At 45.0% G+C, this 22,384-nt stretch overlaps 1 protein-coding gene across 1 annotated transcript in view; it reads right to left on the reverse strand.

Moving 5' to 3' along the window:
- The window catches only part of LOC143793012 (cytochrome P450 3A24-like), a 101,656-nt gene that overhangs the window by 37,324 nt on the left and 41,948 nt on the right, over window positions 1-22,384 (reverse strand). Inside the window, exons 7-8 of the mRNA XM_077279564.1 lie at window positions 14,086-14,234; window positions 766-893 (exon numbers count right to left, since the gene is read on the reverse strand). Of these exons, the coding sequence (XP_077135679.1) occupies window positions 766-893; window positions 14,086-14,234 (277 nt within the window). The remainder of the gene's footprint in view (window positions 1-765; window positions 894-14,085; window positions 14,235-22,384) is intronic.

A 22,384-nucleotide genomic window follows, 5' to 3' on the forward strand; every position in this document is an offset into this window, starting at 1 on the left:
TGATTTCAGCTGCTGCTGAGCTAGTGTATCTTTGGGGTGCATCTGCCTTAATATTCTCCATATTACTTGTATTATTTTGCCTTTGAGTAAATACCGTTGGAAATTTCTGCCTTGGTCTTGGTTTGTGACTCACTGGATCTTATTCGGACCTCTGGTTATTACATTTTTTTCTGCCTTGGTCTTGGTTTGTGACTCACTGGATCTTATTCGGACCTCTGGTCATTACACTGACGAGGGCCAATAGCCCGAAACACCGTGTCTGCGAATTGAGATACTGATTTGGCTTTTATCCTAAGTCATATTGCACGACTCGTTAAAGGGTTGATTGTGACTTGTAGGATCGCTACTTACAATACGTGGCGCTATAGAGTAAAGTCCTCTTTTTCTCAGAAGAGGCAATTTGCATATTTAAATTCTCAGAGGAGCATTGCACAGCGAATAAGCCTCCTTACCTTGACAAGCCAGAGATGGTATGAAACTCTCCATATGGAGAAACGTTACCCCTTAGACCCCACTCCAGAGCCTCTCACCTAGCCAAATCAGTTCTCATGCTTCGCACTGACGAGGGCCAATAGCCCGAAACACCGTGTCTGCGAATTGAGATACTGATTTGGCTTTTATCCTAAGTCATATTGCACGACTCGTTAAAGGGTTGATTGTGACTTGTAGGATCGCTACTTCCAACAGGTGGCGCTATAGAGTAAAGTCCTCTTTTTCTCAAAAGAGGCAATTTGCATATACCAGTTGAGCTAAATATTCACTTACTGTGTGAACTCCTTTGTGCCTGCTTTTCTTAATTCTTGTTATAGCATCTTGAAAAAAGTCGAGGACGCTCTTCGAAAGAAAACAAAAATTCAGTTTCTTCAAAAGAGGAATCAGGAACGGAAACAGAACTGTAAGAAAAAAAGCAGAACCTGAATCATTCTGTGATCACAGTGGATTTCTTTGTCCATATTTTTAGGAGCTACGGGCTTTTTCTGACTTATTTGGGGTCGTAGAGATGATGGGTGCATTTGCTGTTGAGGTATACATTGGGACCTTGGAGTAGAACTCCATGGTTGTGACATGGCTGATCAGAAAGTAGTGCCATGTCAGATGCCTTCTGTAATTAAATGTTTGTGGCCTGTGTTAACCCCTTCCCGACATGCGCCATATATATACTGCTCTGCGGGAGCTGCATTCCCGCAAAGTGAAGTATTTATATGACACCGGTATTTCCGGTCACCGTGCGATACAGATGGCTGCTGTCTCTAATAGTAGGCTATCTCTTCAATTCTGACCAGCCAATCACAGCGGTGTCACAATAAAGTTACAAAAACAAAAACTTGAAACATGCTATGATTGGTACTATCTGAGGCTACTTTCACATTTCCGTCGGTACGGGCCCGTCGCAATGCGTCGGGCCGATGTACCGACGGACGTTGTGAAATTACTGCAAGACGTGGGCAGCGGATGAAGTTTTTCAACACATTCTGCAGTCTGGGGAGGAGGGGCGGAGTTTCGGCCGCGCATGCAAGGTCGAAAATGGAGGACGCGGCACACAAAAAAGTTACATTGAACTTTTTTTGTGACGACGGATCCGTCGCACGACAGATGCGACGTGTGGCTATCAGTCGCAAACCGTCGCTAATAAAAGTCTATGGGCAAAAAACGCATCCTGCGAGCACATTTGCAGGATCCCTTTTTTGCCCAAAACGACGGATTGCAACGGAGGCCCCATGACGGAAGTGTGAAAGTAGCCTTAGGCAGCACCAATCACAGAAATCTCAATGAATAAAATAGCGATCACTGCTCTGCACGCCATCTTTACCTCAGATTTGGCGTGCAGAACGGTTGTATACCCCGTCTGTGTACCTGAGTGAGAGAAAAATCATTGGTGGCCAATGCCATCCACCTGTGATCTATCTCCTCCTGTACCTCCTGCAATTTGTGCCTCCTGTGATCTGTGTTGAGTGATGGATGCTGTGTGACCGATCTGTGATCACAGCAGCAGCAGTTCTCCAATGACCATTCCAGCTCCTCCTCCAGGTCCCTCAATCTCCCCCACTCCCAAATTTATTTTTGGCACACTTTTTTTGTGCGTGGCATCTTGTGCTGCAGCTCTCTGATCAGTATCGCTAATGATCTCAGAGTCTGAACTTTTTTTTTATATCTAGTTAGAGTAGCGTACGTCGCAGCATTAGTGACGTCCAATTTTCTTTTAGAAAAAAAACTATAGTAGTAAGTACAGTGTAATTTTATGGGTAGGGAGTAGTGATGAGCGAGTGTACTCGTTGCTCGGGTTTTCCCGAGCACGCTCGGGTGATCTCCAAGTATTTGTTAGTGCTTGGAGATTTTGTTTTCCTCGCCTCAGCTGCATGATTTACGGCTTCTAGACAGCCTGAATACATGTGAGGATTCCCAGCAAACAGGCATTCCTCACATGTATTCAGCCTGTCTAGCAGCCGTAAATCATGCAGCTGCAGCGATTACAACTAAATCTCCGAACACTAACAAATGCTCAGAGATCACCCAAGCATGCTATACTCGCTCATCACTAGTAGGGAGGTAGCATATCAGAGTAGCATACATCACAGTGTTAGTGATGTCCGAATTTCTATTTTTTTTTAAATAGTTCTTACATAGTAGCGTTTTTCTTTTGAAAAAGAATTGTTAACGCCAGGTAACATCTTAGATAATGCATTAGGGGAGCATAGGTCACAGTGTTAGTGACATCCATTTTTCTTTCATAAAAAAAAGAATAGTTATCGCCGAGTAAATTTACACTGTGCTCCAAATTATTATGCACAAAGAGTTTAGGAGTGATAAGGTTAGAATTTTTTTGTTTGTCATTTAAACTCATTGATGGTGATGTGTGTCAGGGCTCTTTATATCACTGAAAGCAATTGCAGATACCTGTGCAAATTAGTTTGGCAGGTGTGTCCAAATAAAGACAAGACTACTTAAGAAGGCTGTTCCACATTATTAAGCAGCCTACATTTTTTGCCAAAAATGGGAAAGAAAAAGGATGTGTCGGCTGCTGAGAAGCAACAAATTGTGGAGTATTTAGGTCAAGCCATCACTACAATCAACATTGCCAAGACACTTCATCGTGATCATCGCACAATCAAGAAGTATGTAGCTGATTCCCAGCACACACATGTGCGTGCTGATAAGGAAAAATTGAGGACTCTTTCCAACAGGCAATTGCGTAAGGTTAAAAGAGCAGCTGCAAAAATACCTTGTCATAGCAGCAGACAAGTTTTTGAAGCTGCTGGTGCCTCCAACGTCCCCAGAACAACAAGATCCAGGGTCCTTCAGAGGTTTGCAGCTGTGCGTAAGCCATCCTGTCGACCACCTCTATCCACTGCACACAAGCAGAAATGGCTCCAGTGGGCCACACAATACATGAAGACTGAGTTCCAAACTGTTTTGTTCACTGATGAGTGCCGTGCAACGCTCGATGGTCCAGATGGATGGAGTGGAGGATGGCTGGTTGATGGACACCCCATGAAAACACGGCTAAGACGCCAACAAGGAGGAGGTGGAGTAATGTTTTGGGCTGGAATCATGGGGAGAGAGATTGTCGGCCCCTTTATGATCCCTGAAGCGGTAAAGATGAACTCCATAATCTATGTGGAGTTTCTAAAACAACACTTCCTGCCATGGTTCAAGAGGAAGAACCGTGCTTTCCGCAGCAAGATCATTTTCATGCATGATAATGCACGGTCTCATGCTGCAAAAAACACATCTGCATCTCTGGCTGCTATGGGCATAAAAGAGGACAAACTTATGGTGTGGCCACCATCTTCCCCTGACCTCAACCCCATTGAGAACCTCTGGAGCATCATCAAAAGGAGTGTCTATGATGGCGGGAGGCAGTTCACATCTAAGCAACAGCTCTGGGAGGGTATTCTGTCCACATGCAAAACAATTGAAGCAGAAACCATCCAAAAAGAGTTCAGAAGCTTCTTTCGAACAAGAGGTCCTATGTGCAAATGTAACATCACCTAGAATAAAGTTTTCACTTGAAAACTGTTTGATTTCATTTTGTAATAAGCTGATAATGCTTATAACTTCACAACTGACCATTTTTTTGTTCAAAATAAAAAAAAAGGTTGAAAACTCTGCTGTGCATAATAATTTGGAACATGCATTTTGAGTGTTTATTTTTTTTTTAAAAGATCCTGTTTTCATAGGCAGTTTGTTGCAAAACATTGCAATTATACTAGAATAGTAGATGACTGGAAAATAACAATGACTGCAATTCAGATAGGTAATTTAGAGAAAATATGAGGAAATATTATTTGCATAATAATTTGGAACACAGTGTATAGCTAGTGCAGTAGGGGAGCGCACGTCGCAGTGTTAGTGATGTTCATTTTTCTTTTGCAAAAAAAAAAAGAATAGTTACCTCCGAGTAACTTCATAGATAGAGCAGTAGCGTAGTGAACATCACTGTTATTCTTTTTTTCATGCAAACTTTTTTTCTTAAAATCTACAGATTTTTAATTTTTTTCCTTCTAAATGTTTTTTTCTAAATTGTTCCCTTTTACTTTTTTCTCTCTGCTTTTCATAATAAATAGTACCCCTTACACAAGCCCCACACAATACATGTGTAAAAGCACCACTTACACACACATTCCCATTGTTTTGAAGAATAAAATAAAACTGGCCAATTCTTCAAAAAGACACTACTCACCAGAGGGTGCATATGCTTTGCTTCCCTCCAACACGGATTCAGGCAGTGAGGAAGATCCCACATTCCTCTATTTTTGACCCTCCTCCTCTTCTAGTGAGGCGCCCTAGGCCCCAGGCAACCCATTCAGTATTCGATCCCATGTGGACTCCACCCCAAAAAATTATCAGCCTGTTATTCTGGATTTCATGGACAGCCCAGGAAACCAATTTGATGTTACAGGCCTCACTGAAATTTACTTTTTCAAATTTTTTTCTCAGCAAGGAAATAATACATTTTATGGTGGCCTAGACAAATTTGTATGCTCATCAATTTTTCACCCAAAATCCCACATCATCATACGCCAGATGGACTTCTGTAAATTCAGCAGAAATTATATCATTTTGAGAGATTGTGCTGTATGGGCATAGTCAGAAAACCAGAGATTCGGGAATATTGGAGTACCGATATACTCTACTGCACACCGGTAATCTGTATGGCCATGAAGCAATCCAAAAATATTTACATTATAGTGATAAGGCACAGTGTGCTCACCGAGACGATCCACTTTGATGGTCTATATAAAATTCGGCCATTAGTTGAACAGTTCAGCAGAAAATTTGCTGAGGCATACAACCCCCAAAGGTACATCTGTATAGATGAATCTCTCATTTCAAAGGGAGGCTACAATTTTGACAACACCTGTCCAGTAAGAGGTATGAAATTAAACTGTACAAGCTGTGCGAGAGTACCTGATGGTACACCCTCAGATTTAGGGTCTACAAAGGGTAGGACACCCAGATTGACCCCCCTGAATACCACCCTGTCCTGGGGGTAAGATGGAAAATTGTGTGGGAATTGCTGCACCCACTGCTGGATAAGTGTTATCCAGAGGCGTAGCTAGGGTTTTGGTCCAGGGGGGGCGAAGCTTCTGAGTGGGCCCCTAACTAGGTAACCTTCATTACAATTCGGTGATGCGCCCTAATAGTGGAGGAGAACCTCAGCTGATGACCGCGCTGTTACTGAAGATAATCTCTATATAAAGACCAACACTGATATTACCGCCATATGGTCAGTGGTAAATACCAGTCCTACAGAACATATAAGAGATCACTGCACAGTTACAGATAATGACTTACCTCTGACGTTCTTTCTGATAGAATTGTTCATTTTTCCTGTCTTTTCCATCTGGCCCAGACCGACATGACAACTTCTTCCAGCTACAACTCATCTGCAGAAAATACAGCAAAGACACGTTTCACTTCTCACATTCCAGCCCTATCACTATCTATTCCCAGCCTCCTCATCCTGCTGATACCCCAATACAGAGCTGCTGCTGCCGTATGTGTGCCTATTACTGCCCCTGATACCCCAATACTGAGCCGCTGCTGCCGTATGTGACCCTATTACTGCCCCTGATACCCCAATACTGAGTCGCTGCTGCCGTATGTGACCCTATTACTGCCCCTGATACCCCAATACTGAGTCGCTGCTGCCATATGTGTCCCTATTACTGCACCTGATACCCCAATACTGAGTCGCTGCTGCCGTATGTGTCCCTATTACTGCACCTGATACCCCAATACTGAGTCGCTGCTGCCGTATGTGTCCCTATTACTGCACCTGCTGTGTGGTTCTCTGTGCCCTCTAAATTCTAAAGCACCCCTCTATAATATAGTAATGCCGGGTGCAAGTGCCCTAGAAAACACTGCCCACATTTTGTCCCCTAGAAAGTAATAATGCCCTCTGTGTGTGCCCCTTTGATAGTCACAGTAACCCGAGTTCCCCTGTAACAATAAGTGCCCACTTTACATTTAATAAAGTCCCGATTCTCCCCCACTGTACAGCTCCCCTATACACAGTATGATGCCCCCTCACTGTATATACTGACCCCTTAATATCCCCCAAACTGGCTCCAACACTGTATGATGGCCCCGTCGCTGTAATCTCCACACTGAATGATGGCCCTCTAGATAGCCTCCATATAGCATAATACACCAGATAGTCCTCAATATGGTATAATACATTCCCCATAGGCCTCCATATAGTATCATGCACTCCCCATAGGCAGACCCTATAGTATAATGCCCTTCACATAGGAACACTATATAGTATAATGCAGCTCCCATAGGCAGCCTCTATAAGGAAGGCTGTAAATGTGTCCCCAATCCCCTCCGCAAGGCATAAAAATGACCTCTCATTATACACACCAATGGCGCTCACCAAGGCATAGCTGGTCTTGACTTAAGATCGCCATCCTCCATTACTGCTTGATCTGGATGACACATCCTACGTCATCCACACAGTGTCACCCATCGCGCTCCTGTGCAGGCGCACTTCTCTCTGAGCTGCTGAAAGCAGAGCCAAGTACTGTAGTGCATATGCGCTGGGAAAGGCCAAAGGGCGCTGATTACCTGGAAATAAAGCCGGCGCATGCGCACTACAATACTGTGCTCTGACTTCAGCAGGGCAAAGAGAAGTGCGCCTGCACAGGAGTGCGATAGAGGACACTGAATGCATGATGTAGGAAGCATCTTCCACACGAAGAGGGACAGTGATCACAGGAAGAGGGATGGCGCCGGATCAAGACTAGTGACTAGTGTTGAGCATTCCGATACCGCAAGTATCGGGTATCGGCCGATATTTGCTGTATCGGAATTCCGATACCGAGTTCCGATAGTTTTGTGATATTGGAAATCGGAAGTTCCCAGTGTATGGTTCCCAGGGTCTGGAGGAGAGGAGACTCTCCTTCAGGCCCTGGGATCCATATTCATGTAAAAAATAAAGAATTAAAATAAAAAATATGGATATACTCACCCGTCCGGCGGCCCCTGGACCTTACCGATGTAACCGGCAGCCTCCGTTCCTAAGAATGAGGAGTTTAGGACCTGCGATTACGTCGCGGCTTGTGATTGGTCGCGTGAGCGGTCACATGAGCAGTCACGCGACCAATCACAAGCCGCGATGTCATCGAAGGTCCTAAACTCCTCATTCTTAGGAACGGAGGCTGCCGGTTACATCGGCAAGGTCCAGGGGCCGCCGGACGGGTGAGTATATCCATATTTTTTATTTTAATTCTTTATTTTTTACATGAATATGGATCCCAGGGCCTGAAGGAGAGTTTCCTCTCCTTCAGACCCTGGGAACCATCCAGGATACCTTCCGATACTTGTGTCCCATTGACTTGCATTGGTATCGGGTATCGGTATCGGCGATATCCGGTATTTTTTTGGGATATCGGCCGATACCATCCGATACCGATATCTTTGAGTATCGGAAGGTATCGCTCAACACTACTAGTGACGCCCGGACTGTGCCATCCGTGAGTATAATAAAAGCTCTTTTTTGTGCCCTGCATAGAGGATTGGGGACATAGACAGCATTCTAGAACACTATGTGAGGGCGTACAGATGCTGGCCGGCCCTTATATGGTGACAGGCTCCCACATGTAAAAGCCGTCCTGCAAGATTCCAGCCGCTCGCAAACTTAAGAAAATAATCATTCTCCTTCTCATAAGCTAATCAGCAGTAAATAAACTATGTGCCAAGACACTTATCGATCACATGTCAGTGTTCAGTGTCTGTCCAGATTGCAGGATAAACAAGATATACAAGTTTAAGAACCTTCATTGCTTTATATACTGTGCCTGTATGTATGTATTCAAGGCAACAGATCAGACATATGAAATAGCAAATGACATGTGCCAAGATACTCATCATGCTGTGTGGAGAGTGTCCTCTGGTCCTGGGGGCTGCTCCTCCCAGTCAGATGCTGCAGACATCATGTGTAGGCAGTGAGCTCAGGTCAGAGGCAGAGTCTCCCTGCGTCCCCGGCTGCTGCTGCTGCTGGAGCTGATCACTTCTCTGCAGCAAAGGAGCTTTGAAGCAGAGCGCGCTCAGCCAGGATTGGGTGAGTGGTGAGTGACCTCCCTTCCCCCTCTCCTCCACAGACTGCAGAAGAGCGATCACATGACTCACTCCCTGCACTCTGATTGGAGGCCTTCTCTTCCTTCTCTCTGCTGACCCCCTGTGAGCGTTTGTACCGTGCATGTTACTTTAGCTACATACACAGTACAAACGCAGGGGAAATTAAAGATAAACATTGACCGGAGGCAGGGGCCCCTAACGCTGGCCCTGACAGTGGCGTAGCTCCAGGTGGGCCCCCTCAGAGCACAGGGCCCGGGGCGACCGCCCCCTCTGCCCCCCTGGTAGCTACGCTACTGGTGTTATCACTTCTATATAGATAACTTTTACACCAGCATCCCACTCTTCAAGACCCTCTCTGTCAGAGGTACAGTTGTATGTGGCACTGTGTGAAAAAATCAGAGAGGCCTCACTAAGCCACTAATTGTGCAACTGCTGAGAAAGGGCGACAGCAGAAACCAATGCAAGTATAAAGACAAGAGGGATGTCCTAATCTTGACCACAATACACCATGACAACAGCTCGTTTGTCACTGTCAGAGGTACCACAACACAAGTCCCAAAGCCAGATTGTGTACTGGATTTATACTAAGTACTTGGAGGTGTAGATCTCTCAGATCAGGTCCTCAAACCATACAGTGCAATAAGAAAAGCTAAAGTATGGTACAAAAAAATGTCTGTGACATAGTGGAGATGGTAATGTATAGTGATTTCGTGCAGTTTTGATCTGCAAGCAATACCGGGACCTTCCTTCAGTTTCAGGAGGTAGTCATCATGACTGTAATGTTTGGCTGTCAGGAAGGTGATGGTCCCAGTACTTATGAAACTGATGATGCCCGAATCGTACCAGGTCAACATTTTCCAAGATGTTGGGGTCCATTTTCTCCTTCTACCCTTGTAGAAATATAAAAATTGGGTCTAAAGTAAAATTTTGGATAAAAATGTTCATTTTTTCCTTCCACATTCCATTAATTCCTCTGAAGCACCTGAATTGTTAATAAATTTCTTGAATGTGGTTTTGAGCACCTTGAGGGGTGCAGTTTTTAGAATAATGTCACTTTTGGTATTTTCTGTCATATAGACCCCTCAAAGTCACTTCAAATGTGATGGGTTTGCTAAGAAAATAGTTTTGTAAATTTAGTTTGAAAACTGAGAAATAGCTGGTCAACTTTTAGCCCTTCTAACTTCCTAACAAAAAAAAAATTAGGTTTCAAAACTTGCGCTGATGTAAAGTAGACATGTGGGAAATGCTTCTTATTACCGTATATACTCGAGTATAAGCCCACCCAAGTATAAGCCGTAACCCCTAATTTTGCCACAAAAAACTGGGAAAACTTAATGACTCGAGTATAAGCCTAGGGTGGAAAATGCAGCAGCTACTGTTAAATTTCAAAAATAAAAATAAATACCAATAAAAGTAAAATTAATTGAGACATCAGTAGGTTAAGTGTTTTTGAATATCCATATTGAATCAGGAGCCCCATATAATGCTCCATACCGTTCATGATGGGCCCCATAAGATGCTCCATACAAAATACGCCCCATATAATGCTCCATAAAGTTTATGATGGGCCCCATAAGATGCTCCATATTAAAATATGCCCCATATAATGCTGCACAAATGTTGATTATGGCCCCATAAGATGCTCCATAAATACATTTGCCCCATATAATGCTCCACAAATGCTGATTATGGCCCCATAAGATGCTCCATACAGATATTTGCCCCATATAATGCTGCACATGGCCCCATACAGATATTTGCCCCATATAATGCTGCACATGACCCCATAAGATGCTCCATAGACATTTGCCCCATATGCTTTTGCTGCGATTAAAAAAAAAAAAAAATGACACTCACCTTTCCCGTTCCACCGATTGTGCCGCTGTGTCTTCCCCATCCTCTGCACTGACTGTTCAGGCAGAGGGCGGCGTGCACACTAATCGCGTCATCGCACCCTCTGACCTGAGCGTCACTGCAAAGCACGGGGAAGATGCAGCAGGTGAACATCGCACACTGCGTTAAACTCACCTGCTCCTGGCACGGTGTCCCTGGTTCTCCGGTGCCGGCAGCTTCTTCCTGTATTCAGCGGTCACATGGTACCGCTCATTACAGTAATGAATATGCGGCTGTCCATATTCATTACTGTTATGAGCAGTACCATTTGACCGCTCAATACAGGAAGAAGCTGTCAGAGCCAGAGAACCAGGGACACCACGCCAGGAGCAGGTGAGTATTATTACACAGCTGCCGCTCCCCCTTCCCAGCCGACCCCTGGGTATGACTCGAGTATAAGCCGAGAGGGGCAATTTCAGCCTAAACAAATGAGCTGAAATTCTCAGCTTATACTCGAGTATATACGGTAAATATATTGTGTAATATAATGCTCTGGTTTAAAAACATAAAAATGAATAGTTTGAAAATTGCGACATTTTCGCCAAATTTCCAATATTTTCACAAATAAACGCAAAAAATATAGAACAAATTTTACCACTATCATGAATTACAATATGTCTTGAGAAAGCAATCTTATATCTCTGCTAGACATTGCTATTTCTCCAGGACCCCCTGATGAACCCCCCAAATGGTGGGAGAAATGCGTTGGGGTGGCTATATAACCCTATAGGTAACATATTGATAGCTTTACACTAGGGTACCGCCCTTGTGAGGGCGGCAGCAATGCAGGGGCACGACACGGAGTTTTAATCAATATATCTACTCCCTCCCTTGTCCTGACCCCTTAACTATGTTACATGATACCAATGGTAACGGATCCCTAATCCTGTGAGGAGGCAAGTCCATACGACTGGGATCACGATAGTGATCACGCCTGCTTGGGTGAGATTGAACCAGTTTTTTTACTTCAGCACGGTTTGGTGTAGAAGCACTGGCACTTTATGATTTTGCATTACTGTCCTAATATACATTGTTAGTTGATTGTGTATTTTATATACGTATTAAAAGTTAAGTTTTAATGGTTACCGGCCCTGCTGTTAGAGATATTGAGAAAACAATCTTAGAATCGGTGGGATCCACTGAGGTGTTCCAGAGTTATTACTTTATAAAGTGACACTGGTCAGAATTAAAAAAAATTGGCCTGGAAAGGAAGGAGAAAACAGGCTTGATGTTGAGGGGGTTAACCAGTCTGCTGATTCTGCCGATGTCAGATCGTTATATATAGGATCATAGAATGGTAGAGTTGGAAGTGACCTGCTGCGTCATTTGGTCCAACCCCCTGCTTAATGCAGGATCCACTAAATCATTGCATACAGATGTCTGTTTAGATTCTGTTTGAAGACTTGAGTCAAAGAAGAACTCACCACCTCTCTTGGCAGCCTGTTCCACTAGTTGATCACTCTCACTTTAAAAAAGTTTTTTCTAATATATAATCTGTGTCTTCTCCCTTTCAGTTTCAGTCCATTGCGTTGAGTCTATCCTTGTGCAAATGAGAATAACGCTGATCACTCTACAGTGTGACATCCCTTGAGATATTTGTAGACTGCTAGTAAGTCTCCCCTCAGTCTAATGTTTTGCAAGTGTAAGATAGCGCTTACGACTTGTGTTGGGGGACACTCGCTTGGCAACAGGATAAACGTAGACAGGCAAGGTTTTTTCACATAAACAGTCTATTTTGGTTTATTCAAGCATCATAAACCGCTGTAGGCCATGTTACCCATCACAGACCTCTTGTAGTCCTTAGCACTTCACAGTATACGGCTTTGAAATGCAGTCACTAAACACGCCGGACCTCTTTGTCCAGTTACCATGGGCAACCGCACGCCGAACAGTTCATTAATATCCATGGAACACAACAGGCACCAACACACGACATTAGGTTGCAGTCTCTAAACATGCTGGACCTTACTCCGTCCAGTTACCATGGGTGACCGCACAGTTCATTAACTGACCCCCTGTCAGTGCACACAGTTCCCCATACTCTGGGTTACCTTCCAGGAGCTCCTGTTCCACACACTGACTCCAGTCAGTACTTTCTCCCAGAGAAGCTGCTGAACTGGGATCACCGTCCCGGAGAATGCCTTGCTCACCAGGCCACCTGACAGTCCAGATCCTCAGACAGATGGTAGCTCCCCCAATGCAGTGCCGTCACAGACTCTGCATACATGGCCTTTCCATGTGCTCTTCAGGAAGTCCATCCGCACCTGGGACCTTCCAACACACAGGCCTCCAGGTCCAAGGCCTCACCATGTGCTCTTCAGGAAGTCCGTTCCCACCTGGGACCTTCCAACACATAGACCTTCCAGGACCCTACACACTCTCACCATTCAGGTGCATACACTCGGACCATGTGACCAGACCTCAGTCACATTATATTGCTGAAACCACCCCCCTAGGTTGGCGGTTTATGTGTGGTTAGTCATTCCCTCCCAGCTCTCCGACTAACCCTATAAGCCCCCCTACCATAACTAAACAAAACTCACTGAACTACAAGTCCCAGCACAACAATATTATTTCGGGCTTACAGCGCAGAGGACCTCTGCGACACATACCAGCCATTTACAACCCTGCCAGTCACTGTTTCACCATCATAATCACAGATATGCCTGCAACTGCCACCCCAATCCAATGGCCCCAACACGCCTCCATGCACACACACACAGCGCCCCCTAGCTGCACCAGGGGTCACCGGCTCCCATAAGCTAAACATACCCAAATCCTCCAACCGTTCCTCATAGTACATTGCAAGCAGACCAATCACCATTCTAGTAGCTATTCTCTGAACTTGATCCAATTTGTTTATGTATTTTTTTTAAATGTGGTGCTTAGAACTAGACACAGTATTCCAGATGAGGTCTAACCAAAGAGGAGTAGAGGGGAATAATTACTTCATGTGATCTGGACTGAATGCTTCTGTTAATGCAACCCAGAGCTGCTGCATCACACTGTTGACTCATGCTCAGTCTGTGATGTATTGGTATACTCAAGTCTTTTTCACATGCTGTTGCTTAGCCCTATTTTCTCCCATTTTGTATATGAATGGTTCATTTTTCATGCTCAGATGTGGGACTTTGCATTTCTCATTGTTACAAATACCATTCCATTAGCTGCTGCCCACAGTTCCAGTCTGTTTAGATGTTTTTGAATTCTCTCTCTCTTCTCAATTATTAGATATCCCTCCTAGCTTTGTGTCATCAGCAAATGTAATCAGTTTACCTTCAATTCCTTCATCTAAATCATTTATAAAGATGTTGAACAACACTGATGCCAGGACAGAGCCCTGTGGTACCCCACTTTAGACATTCTTCCAACTGGATGTGCAGCCATTTATGGCCACACTTTGGCTCCAATCATTAAGCCAGTTATGAATTCACGTAACAGTTGCCTTGTCCATTCCATACTTAGTCATTTTTTGAATTAGGATGGTATGACATACTTTGTCAAATGCTTTGCTGAAGTCAAGATATACTATATCTACAGCATTTCCCTGAACCACACAGTCAGTGATTCCGTCATAGCAGGATCTTAATAGATCTTACTAGTACTTACCTGTTATTAAGAACAAAGGGTTAAGAAAGGAGAAGGTGAAAAGTTTTCTTCCATTGGTCACAAATGGATCATTGGGATTGTTCAATGAATCCACATTCACACTGAATGATGTGCTCAGGACAATGTCCATGCTGTAGCTTCCAAAGATGCTGAAATGACAAAATGGCAAAATAGCAGTCTGAGCTTAATAAACCCAAGACCCTCATGTATCAACTTAATATCCATGCTTCCACTAACAGTTTTTCATCTACTCTAGTGGAAAATGCAAAACAAGAATCAAAAAGATTGCAATGCAATCACTTCACATGTAGTCCTCTTCAAGATAATGATTGTCCTGTGTATGTAAAATACATTTGAACTGTGTAGAATTCTTTTTTTGTAATATCAAAAGATGTTCAATTGTAAACGAAATTTTTGGTGTGGTCAACATGACACAAAATACTACAGTTTAATATTACAGTAATATAAAAAAATAAATAAAAGTAATTATAAATGAATTCTTAAATACGGTACCTTTAATTAGTAAATCACAAACTTGTTTTGTCTAATCACTGCTGTCTTCTGACACCGATGAAAACTTGTCTTAAAATAGTAATAGGACAGGTGTCTGTGAGCATGTGGTAAATAGGAAGTTTAGCTACTCAGACATACATATAAATTATATCACATACTACAGCCACCCGTGTCACGGAAGTCGTTCAAAAAGATGGGGTGGACGGCAGTGTAAGCAGCTTTATCTTACTTCAGCGCCCTGGTATCTCCAGTATTAGATAAGGTAGGCAGGGTGGACAGCAGTGTGAGCAGCCTCTGCTTACCTCAGCACTCCTGGTATCTACACTATTAAATTAGTTAGGCAGGAAGGATAGCAGTGTGAGCAGCCTTCATTGACCTCAGCACCCTTGGTACCTCCAGTAGCAGATCAGCTAGGCAGGGTGGACAGCAGTGTTAGCAGCCTGTTCTTATCTCAGAACCTGTGGTATCTCTAGTATTAGATCAAACTATCCACTTTCCTACTGCACATGCTCACAAGTCTCTGTTTTATTACCATCCTAGGACAGGTTTCTGTCAGTGTAAGAAGACAATGACCATTTTGACCTCCCTAGACAGCTTTTCACAGGTTTATAGTGCACACGATCATTTTGTGAATCAAATCTTTTGAGTATCCAGATATATTTATAGGCAAAAATATATCTGGTATTTTTGACGCTGGTGTATTTCTTGTCTGAATTAATATGTGGCATATGGTTCTAGCTAGGCAGCCCAACTAGAAGGAATGTTTTCCATAGCTTATATACAGGAATCTGTCCTGAAGATATGGTAACAGTTGTGCTGCAGCTCATATACATTCTAATTAGAGATGAGCGGTGTTCGAGTCGAACTGTTCGCCAATTTCAAATTCGAGCTGTTTTGGGTGGTGTTCAAGTTGTTCGACGAACCCGAACAATTTGCTTAAAATTCGGCTGTTCGAGTTTCTGTTCGATAACTGTTCGTTCACCAAAAGCCTAGCTTGATTTGCACATTAAAACTGTTTATCATTGTTAATGGACTGTTTCAGTGTATAGTGGGTGGGGGATAGATCTGTGCTGAAATAACGCTGATCTCCATTTTTTTTTTCTTTCCCGCATTTACAGAGGGGCGGTGCAGTCTCTCAGCCTATCAGCGGTGCACACACACACAGCAATGTGCATGTGATGCACACAAGCAAGGGCATGTGTCATTGGCTGTGTATGTCACATGTCCTTGCCCTATAAGAACCAGCCATTTGCCCCGTCGCCACCATTTCCTCACTGCTGCAGCTTAGTGTTAGACGGCACCGCTGCTGCTGTGGGCGCTATACAGACTAAGAGTGTTTTTTTGGAGCGAATTGTCAGAGAGATAGGTTTAGGGAGTCGGGAGGAGTAGGGACTAGTTGTAATATCAGCCATTTTCAGGGTAGGTTACAGCAGTTCATAGCACTGTTTGCCAGTCAGGTCTGAGCCAGTGCTGCGAAAGTGTTCGTCACAGCATTTGGTGTGATCTAGCTCAGCCAATCCTTTTGGGCTAGTAGCATTGTCTGATAGCTCTGAGTAGCCCCCCTGTGAAGCTAGCTACACCGCCTGTGTATCTCAATTTTTACTGCATCTAACCCAGTAAATAGTTTTGGGGATTTGGGCTTAGTAGCAGTGTCTGCACGTCAGCAGAGTAGCCGCCTGTGAAACAAACTATACCGCCTGTGTATTTCTATTTTTACTGCATCTAATCAAGTTAATAGTTTAGGGCCTAGGAGCAGTGTCTGCACGTCAGCAGAGTAGCCCGCCTGTGAAACAAACTATACCGCCTGTGTATCTCAATTTTTACTGCGTCTAATCCAGTTAATAGTTTTGGGCCTAGGAGCAGTGTCTGCACGTCAGCAGAGTAGCCCGCCTGTGAAACAAACTATACCGCCTGTGTATCTCTATTTTCACTGCATCTAATCCAGTTAATAGTTTTGGGCTTAGGAGCAGTGTCTGCACGTCAGCAGAGTAGCCCACCTGTGAAACAAACTATACCGCCTGTGTATCTCAATTTTTACTGCATCTAATCCAGTTAATAGTTTTGGGCCTAGGAGCAGTGTCTGCACGTCAGCAGAGTAGCCCGCCTGTGAAACTAACTATACCGCCTGTGTATATCTATTTTTACTGCATCTAATCCAGTTAATTGTTTAGGGCCTAGGAGCAGTGTCTGCACGTCAGCAGAGTAGCCCGCCTGTGAAACTAACTATACAGCCTGTGTATCTCAATTTCTATGCATCTAATCCAGTTAATAGTTTTGGGCCTAGGAGCAGTGTCTGCACTGTCCGACGAGCCCTGGTGCAATACGTTATGACGTATAGCCTGGGCCAACGAGCTCAAGAGGTGCGGCAAATCACGCTGCAGGAGTGGTCTCAGATCAGGGACCTATGCACCCTTCTGCACAGTTTTGAAATAGCAACGAAGATGTTTAGTGTCATGAATCCCAATGGCTAGGGATAGCAAGGGACAAGCAAAGTAATACAAAATATCGGACGAGCTCTAGGGTGATGGAACCTGGGCTGACCGCTGCCCTACGCCTGACAAACGCAACTAGAGATAGCCAGGGAGCGTGCCTACGTTGGTTCTAGACGCCACGCACCAGCCTAAGAGCTAACTAGTACTGCAGAGAAAATAAAGACCTCACTTGCCTCCAGAGGAATGAACCCCAAAAGGTATAGTTGCCCCCCACATGTATTGACGGTGAAATGAGAGGAAGGCACACACATAGAGATGATATATATAGGTTCAGCAAATTGAGGCCCGCTGTAAACTAGAAAGCAGAACGATACAAAAGGGGTCTGAGCGGTCAGCAAAAAACCCTAATCAAAAAAACCATCCTGAGATTACAAGAACCCATGTGCCAACTCATGGCACATGGGGAGAACCTCAGTCCACTAGAGCTAGCAGCTAGCATAGAGACATAATAAGCAAGCTGGACAAAAAAACCAACAACTGAAAATCAGCACTTAGCTTATCCTGAAAGATCTGGGAGCAGGTAGGCAGGAACCAAACAGAGCACATCTGAATACATTGATAGCCGGCAAGGGAATGACAGAAAGGCCAGGTAAAATAGGAACCACCCAGCCTCTGATGGACAGGTGGAAACCAAAGGCCGCAACCCACCAAAGTCACCCAGTACCAGCAGTAACCACCAGAGGGAGCCCACAAACAGAATCCACAACAGTACCCCCCCCTTGAGGAGGGGTCACCGAACCCTCACGAGAACCCCCAGGGCGATCAGGGTGAGCTCTATGGAAGGCGCGGACCAAATCAGTCGCATGAACATCGGAGGCGACCACCCAAGAATTATCCTCCTGACCATAACCCTTCCACTTAACCAAATACTGGAGTTTGCGTCTGGAAACACGAGAATCCAAGATCTTCTCAACAACATACTCCAATTCTCCCTCCACCAGCACCGGAGCAGGAGGCTCAACCGAAGGAACAACGGGCACCTCATACCTCCGCAACAACGACCGATGGAACACATTATGAATAGCAAACGATGCTGGGAGATCCAAACGAAAAGATACAGGGTTAAGAATCTCCGAGATCCTATAAGGACCGATGAACCGAGGCTTGAACTTAGGAGAAGAGACCTTCATAGGGACAAAACGAGAAGACAACCACACCAAATCCCCAACAAGAAGTCGGGGACCCACGCGGCGACGGCGATTAGCAAACTGCTGAGTCTTCTCCTGAGATAACTTCAAATTGTCCACCACCTGATTCCAAATCTGATGTAGCCTGTCCACCACCACGTCCACTCCAGGACAATCCGAAGACTCAACCTGACCAGAGGAAAAACGAGGATGAAACCCCGAATTACAAAAAAAAGGAGAGACCAACGTGGCAGAACTAGCCCGATTATTAAGAGCAAATTCGGCCAGTGGCAAAAAAGCAACCCAGTCATCTTGATCAGCAGAAACAAAACACCTCAAATAAGTTTCCAAGGTCTGATTAGTTCGCTCCGTCTGGCCATTCGTCTGAGGATGGAATGCAGACGAGAAAGACAAATCAATGCCCATCTTGGCACAAAACGTCCGCCAAAATCTAGACACAAACTGGGATCCCCTGTCAGAAACGATATTCTCCGGAATCCCATGCAAACGAACCACGTTCTGAAAAAATAAAGGGACCAACTCAGAGGAGGAAGGCAACTTAGGCAAGGGCACCAAATGAACCATCTTAGAAAAGCGGTCACACACAACCCAGATAACGGACATTTTCTGTGAAACCGGGAGATCAGAAATAAAATCCATGGAAATGTGCGTCCAAGGCCTCTTCGGGATGGGCAAGGATAACAACAACCCACTGGCCCGAGAACAGCAAGGCTTAGCTCGAGCACACACTTCACAAGACTGCACAAAGGTACGCACATCCCTAGACAAGGAAGGCCACCAAAAAGACCTGGCCACCAAGTCTCTAGTACCAAATATTCCAGGATGACCAGCCAACACAGAAGAATGGACCTCGGAGATGACTCTACTGGTCCAATCATCCGGAACAAACAGTCTTTCTGGCGGACAACGATCCGGTTTATCCACCTGAAACTCCTGCAATGCACGTCGCAAGTCTGGGGATACGGCGGACAATATTACCCCATCCCTAAGGATACCAGTAGGCCCAGAGTCTCCAGGAGAGTCAGGCACAAAACTCCTGGAAAGAGCATCTGCCTTCACATTCTTAGAACCTGGCAGGTATGAAACCACGAAATTGAAACGAGAAAAAAACAACGACCAACGAGCCTGTCTAGGATTCAAACGCCTGGCAGACTCAAGGTAAATGAGATTCTTGTGATCAGTCAAGACCACCACACGATGTTTAGCACCCTCAAGCCAATGACGCCACTCCTCAAATGCCCACTTCATGGCCAAAAGCTCCCGATTACCCACATCATAATTGCGCTCGGCGGGCGAGAATTTTCTAGAGAAGAATGCACATGTTTTGAACTTTTGCCGCGAGATTACTCAGGCTGGAAGCCAAACTCTGGACATCCATGTTAAACAGCTAATATCAGAGCCATTCAAGGGTTAAGAGGAGGTAAGAAGCAGCTAGACAGCAATTAAGGGCTAGGCAGCAAAACTCTGAAGGAAAAAAAAAAAAAAATTTCCCTTAAACACTTCTTTTTCTCCTGCTTCAGCCCAAACAATTAACACTTTGTGGGCCGGCTATACTGTCATGAATCCCAATGGCTAGGGATAGCAAGGGACAAGCAAAGTAATACAAAATATCGGACGAGCTCTAGGGTGATGGAACCTGGGCTGACCGCTGCCCTACGCCTGACAAACGCAACTAGAGATAGCCAGGGAGCGTGCCTACGTTGGTTCTAGACGCCACGCACCAGCCTAAGAGCTAACTAGTACTGCAGAGAAAATAAAGACCTCACTTGCCTCCAGAGGAATGAACCCCAAAAGGTATAGTTGCCCCCCACATGTATTGACGGTGAAATGAGAGGAAGGCACACACATAGAGATGATATATATAGGTTCAGCAAATTGAGGCCCGCTGTAAACTAGAAAGCAGAACGATACAAAAGGGGTCTGAGCGGTCAGCAAAAAACCCTAATCAAAAAAACCATCCTGAGATTACAAGAACCCATGTGCCAACTCATGGCACATGGGGAGAACCTCAGTCCACTAGAGCTACCAGCTAGCATAGAGACATAATAAGCAAGCTGGACAAAAAAACCAACAACTGAAAATCAGCACTTAGCTTATCCTGAAAGATCTGGGAGCAGGTAGGCAGGAACCAAACAGAGCACATCTGAATACATTGATAGCCGGCAAGGGAATGACAGAAAGGCCAGGTAAAATAGGAACCACCCAGCCTCTGATGGACAGGTGGAAACCAAAGGCCGCAACCCACCAAAGTCACCCAGTACCAGCAGTAACCACCAGAGGGAGCCCACAAACAGAATCCACAACAGTTTAGTGCTGATGATGCCATTATCAGCATGACCATTCCGGTGACTTACATGCTGGAGCACACCTTACACAGTGTTCGGAGTCAGGTGGTGGAACAAGAGGAGGAGGAGGAACAGGAGGAGTCGTATGCGGAAGGGATAATATCTCCAAGGTCAAGAAGGTTGGCAGCACCAAGGCGGCTGGCATTGGAGGTTGGGGGAGAGGGATTACCGAGGGCGCATGGTAGCAGCCAAACTGTTGAGGAAGGTGCAGGAGGCGAGGAAGAAGTGGAGGACGAACTGGCGCTGGGCATGGAAGACTCATCAGATGAGGGAGACCTTGATCAAATTTCTGTTGTGCGAGGTTGGGAGGAAAGGGCAGATGAAGGAAGCATGATTCTCACCTCGCCACCACCAAGACAACAAGGACTTGGTCCTCCTGGATGCGCAAGACACATGAGTGCCTTCTTGCTGCACTACCTGCAACATGACCCTCGGATTGTCAGAATCCGAAGTAATGCCGACTACTGGGTTGCCACACTCTTAGATCCCACCCATGAAGCAAGCTACACCGCCTGTTTACCTAAGTACTATTTTTTAACGGCATCTGGCCCAGGAAATCCTTTTGGGCTCAGTAGAATTTGGTGCTACTCAGCAGCGTACCCCACCCATGAAGCAAGCTACACTGCCTGTTTACCTAAGTACTATTTTTAACTGCATCTGGCCCAGGAAATCCTTTTGGGCTTAGTAGAATTTAGTGCTACTCAGCAGCGTACCCCACCCATGAAGCAAGCTACACCGCCTGTTTACCTAAGTACTATTTTGTAACGGCATCTAGCCCAGGAAATCCTTTTGGGCCTAGTAGAATTTAGTGCTACGCAGCAGCGTACCCCACCCATGAAGCAAGCTACACCGCCTGTTTACCTAAGTACTATTTTTTAATGGCATCTGGCCCAGGAAATCCTTTTGGGCATAGTAGAATTTGGTGCTGCTCAGCAGCGTACTCCACCCATGAAGCAAGCTACACCGCCTGTTTACCTAAGTACTATTTTTTAATGGCATCTAGACCAGGAAATCCTTTTGGGCCTAGTAGAATTTAGTTCTACTCAGCAGCATACCCCACCCATGAAGCAAGCTACACCGCCTGTTTACCTAAGTACTATTTTTTAACGGCATCTGGCCCAGGAAATCCTTTTGGGCCTAGTAGAATTTAGTGCTACTCAGAAGCATACCCCACCCATGAAGCAAGCTACACCGCCTGTTTACCTAACTACTATTTTGTAACGGCATCTGGCCCAGGAAATCCCTTTGGGCCTAGTAGAATTTAGTGCTACTCAGCAGCGTACCCCACCCATGAAGCAAGCTACACTGCCTGTTTAACTAACTACTATTTTGTAACGGCATCTAGCCCAGGAAATCCTTTTGGGCCTAGTAGAATTTAGTGCTACTCAGCAGCGTACCCCACCTATGAAGCAAGCTACACCGCCTGTTTACCTAACTACTATTTTGTAACGGCATCTAGCCCAGGAAATCCTTTTGGGCCTAGTAGAATTTAGTGCTACTCAGCAGCGTACCCCACCCATGAAGCAAGCTACACCGCCTGTTTACCTAACTACTATTTTGTAACGGCATCTAGCCCTGGAAATCCTTTTGGGCCTAGTAGAATTTGGTGCTACTCAGTAGCGTACTTGACCCATGAAGCAAGCTACACCGCCTGTTTACCTAACTACTATTTTGTAACGGCATCTAGCTCAGGAAATCCCTTCAGGCCTAGTAGAATTTAGTGCTACTCAGCAACGTACCCCACCCATGAAGCAAGCTACACCGCCTGTTTATCTAACTACTATTTTGCAATGGCATCTGG

Source organism: Ranitomeya variabilis, chromosome 1 (assembly GCF_051348905.1).
Source record: "Ranitomeya variabilis isolate aRanVar5 chromosome 1, aRanVar5.hap1, whole genome shotgun sequence".
Lineage (NCBI taxonomy): Eukaryota > Metazoa > Chordata > Amphibia > Anura > Dendrobatidae > Ranitomeya > Ranitomeya variabilis.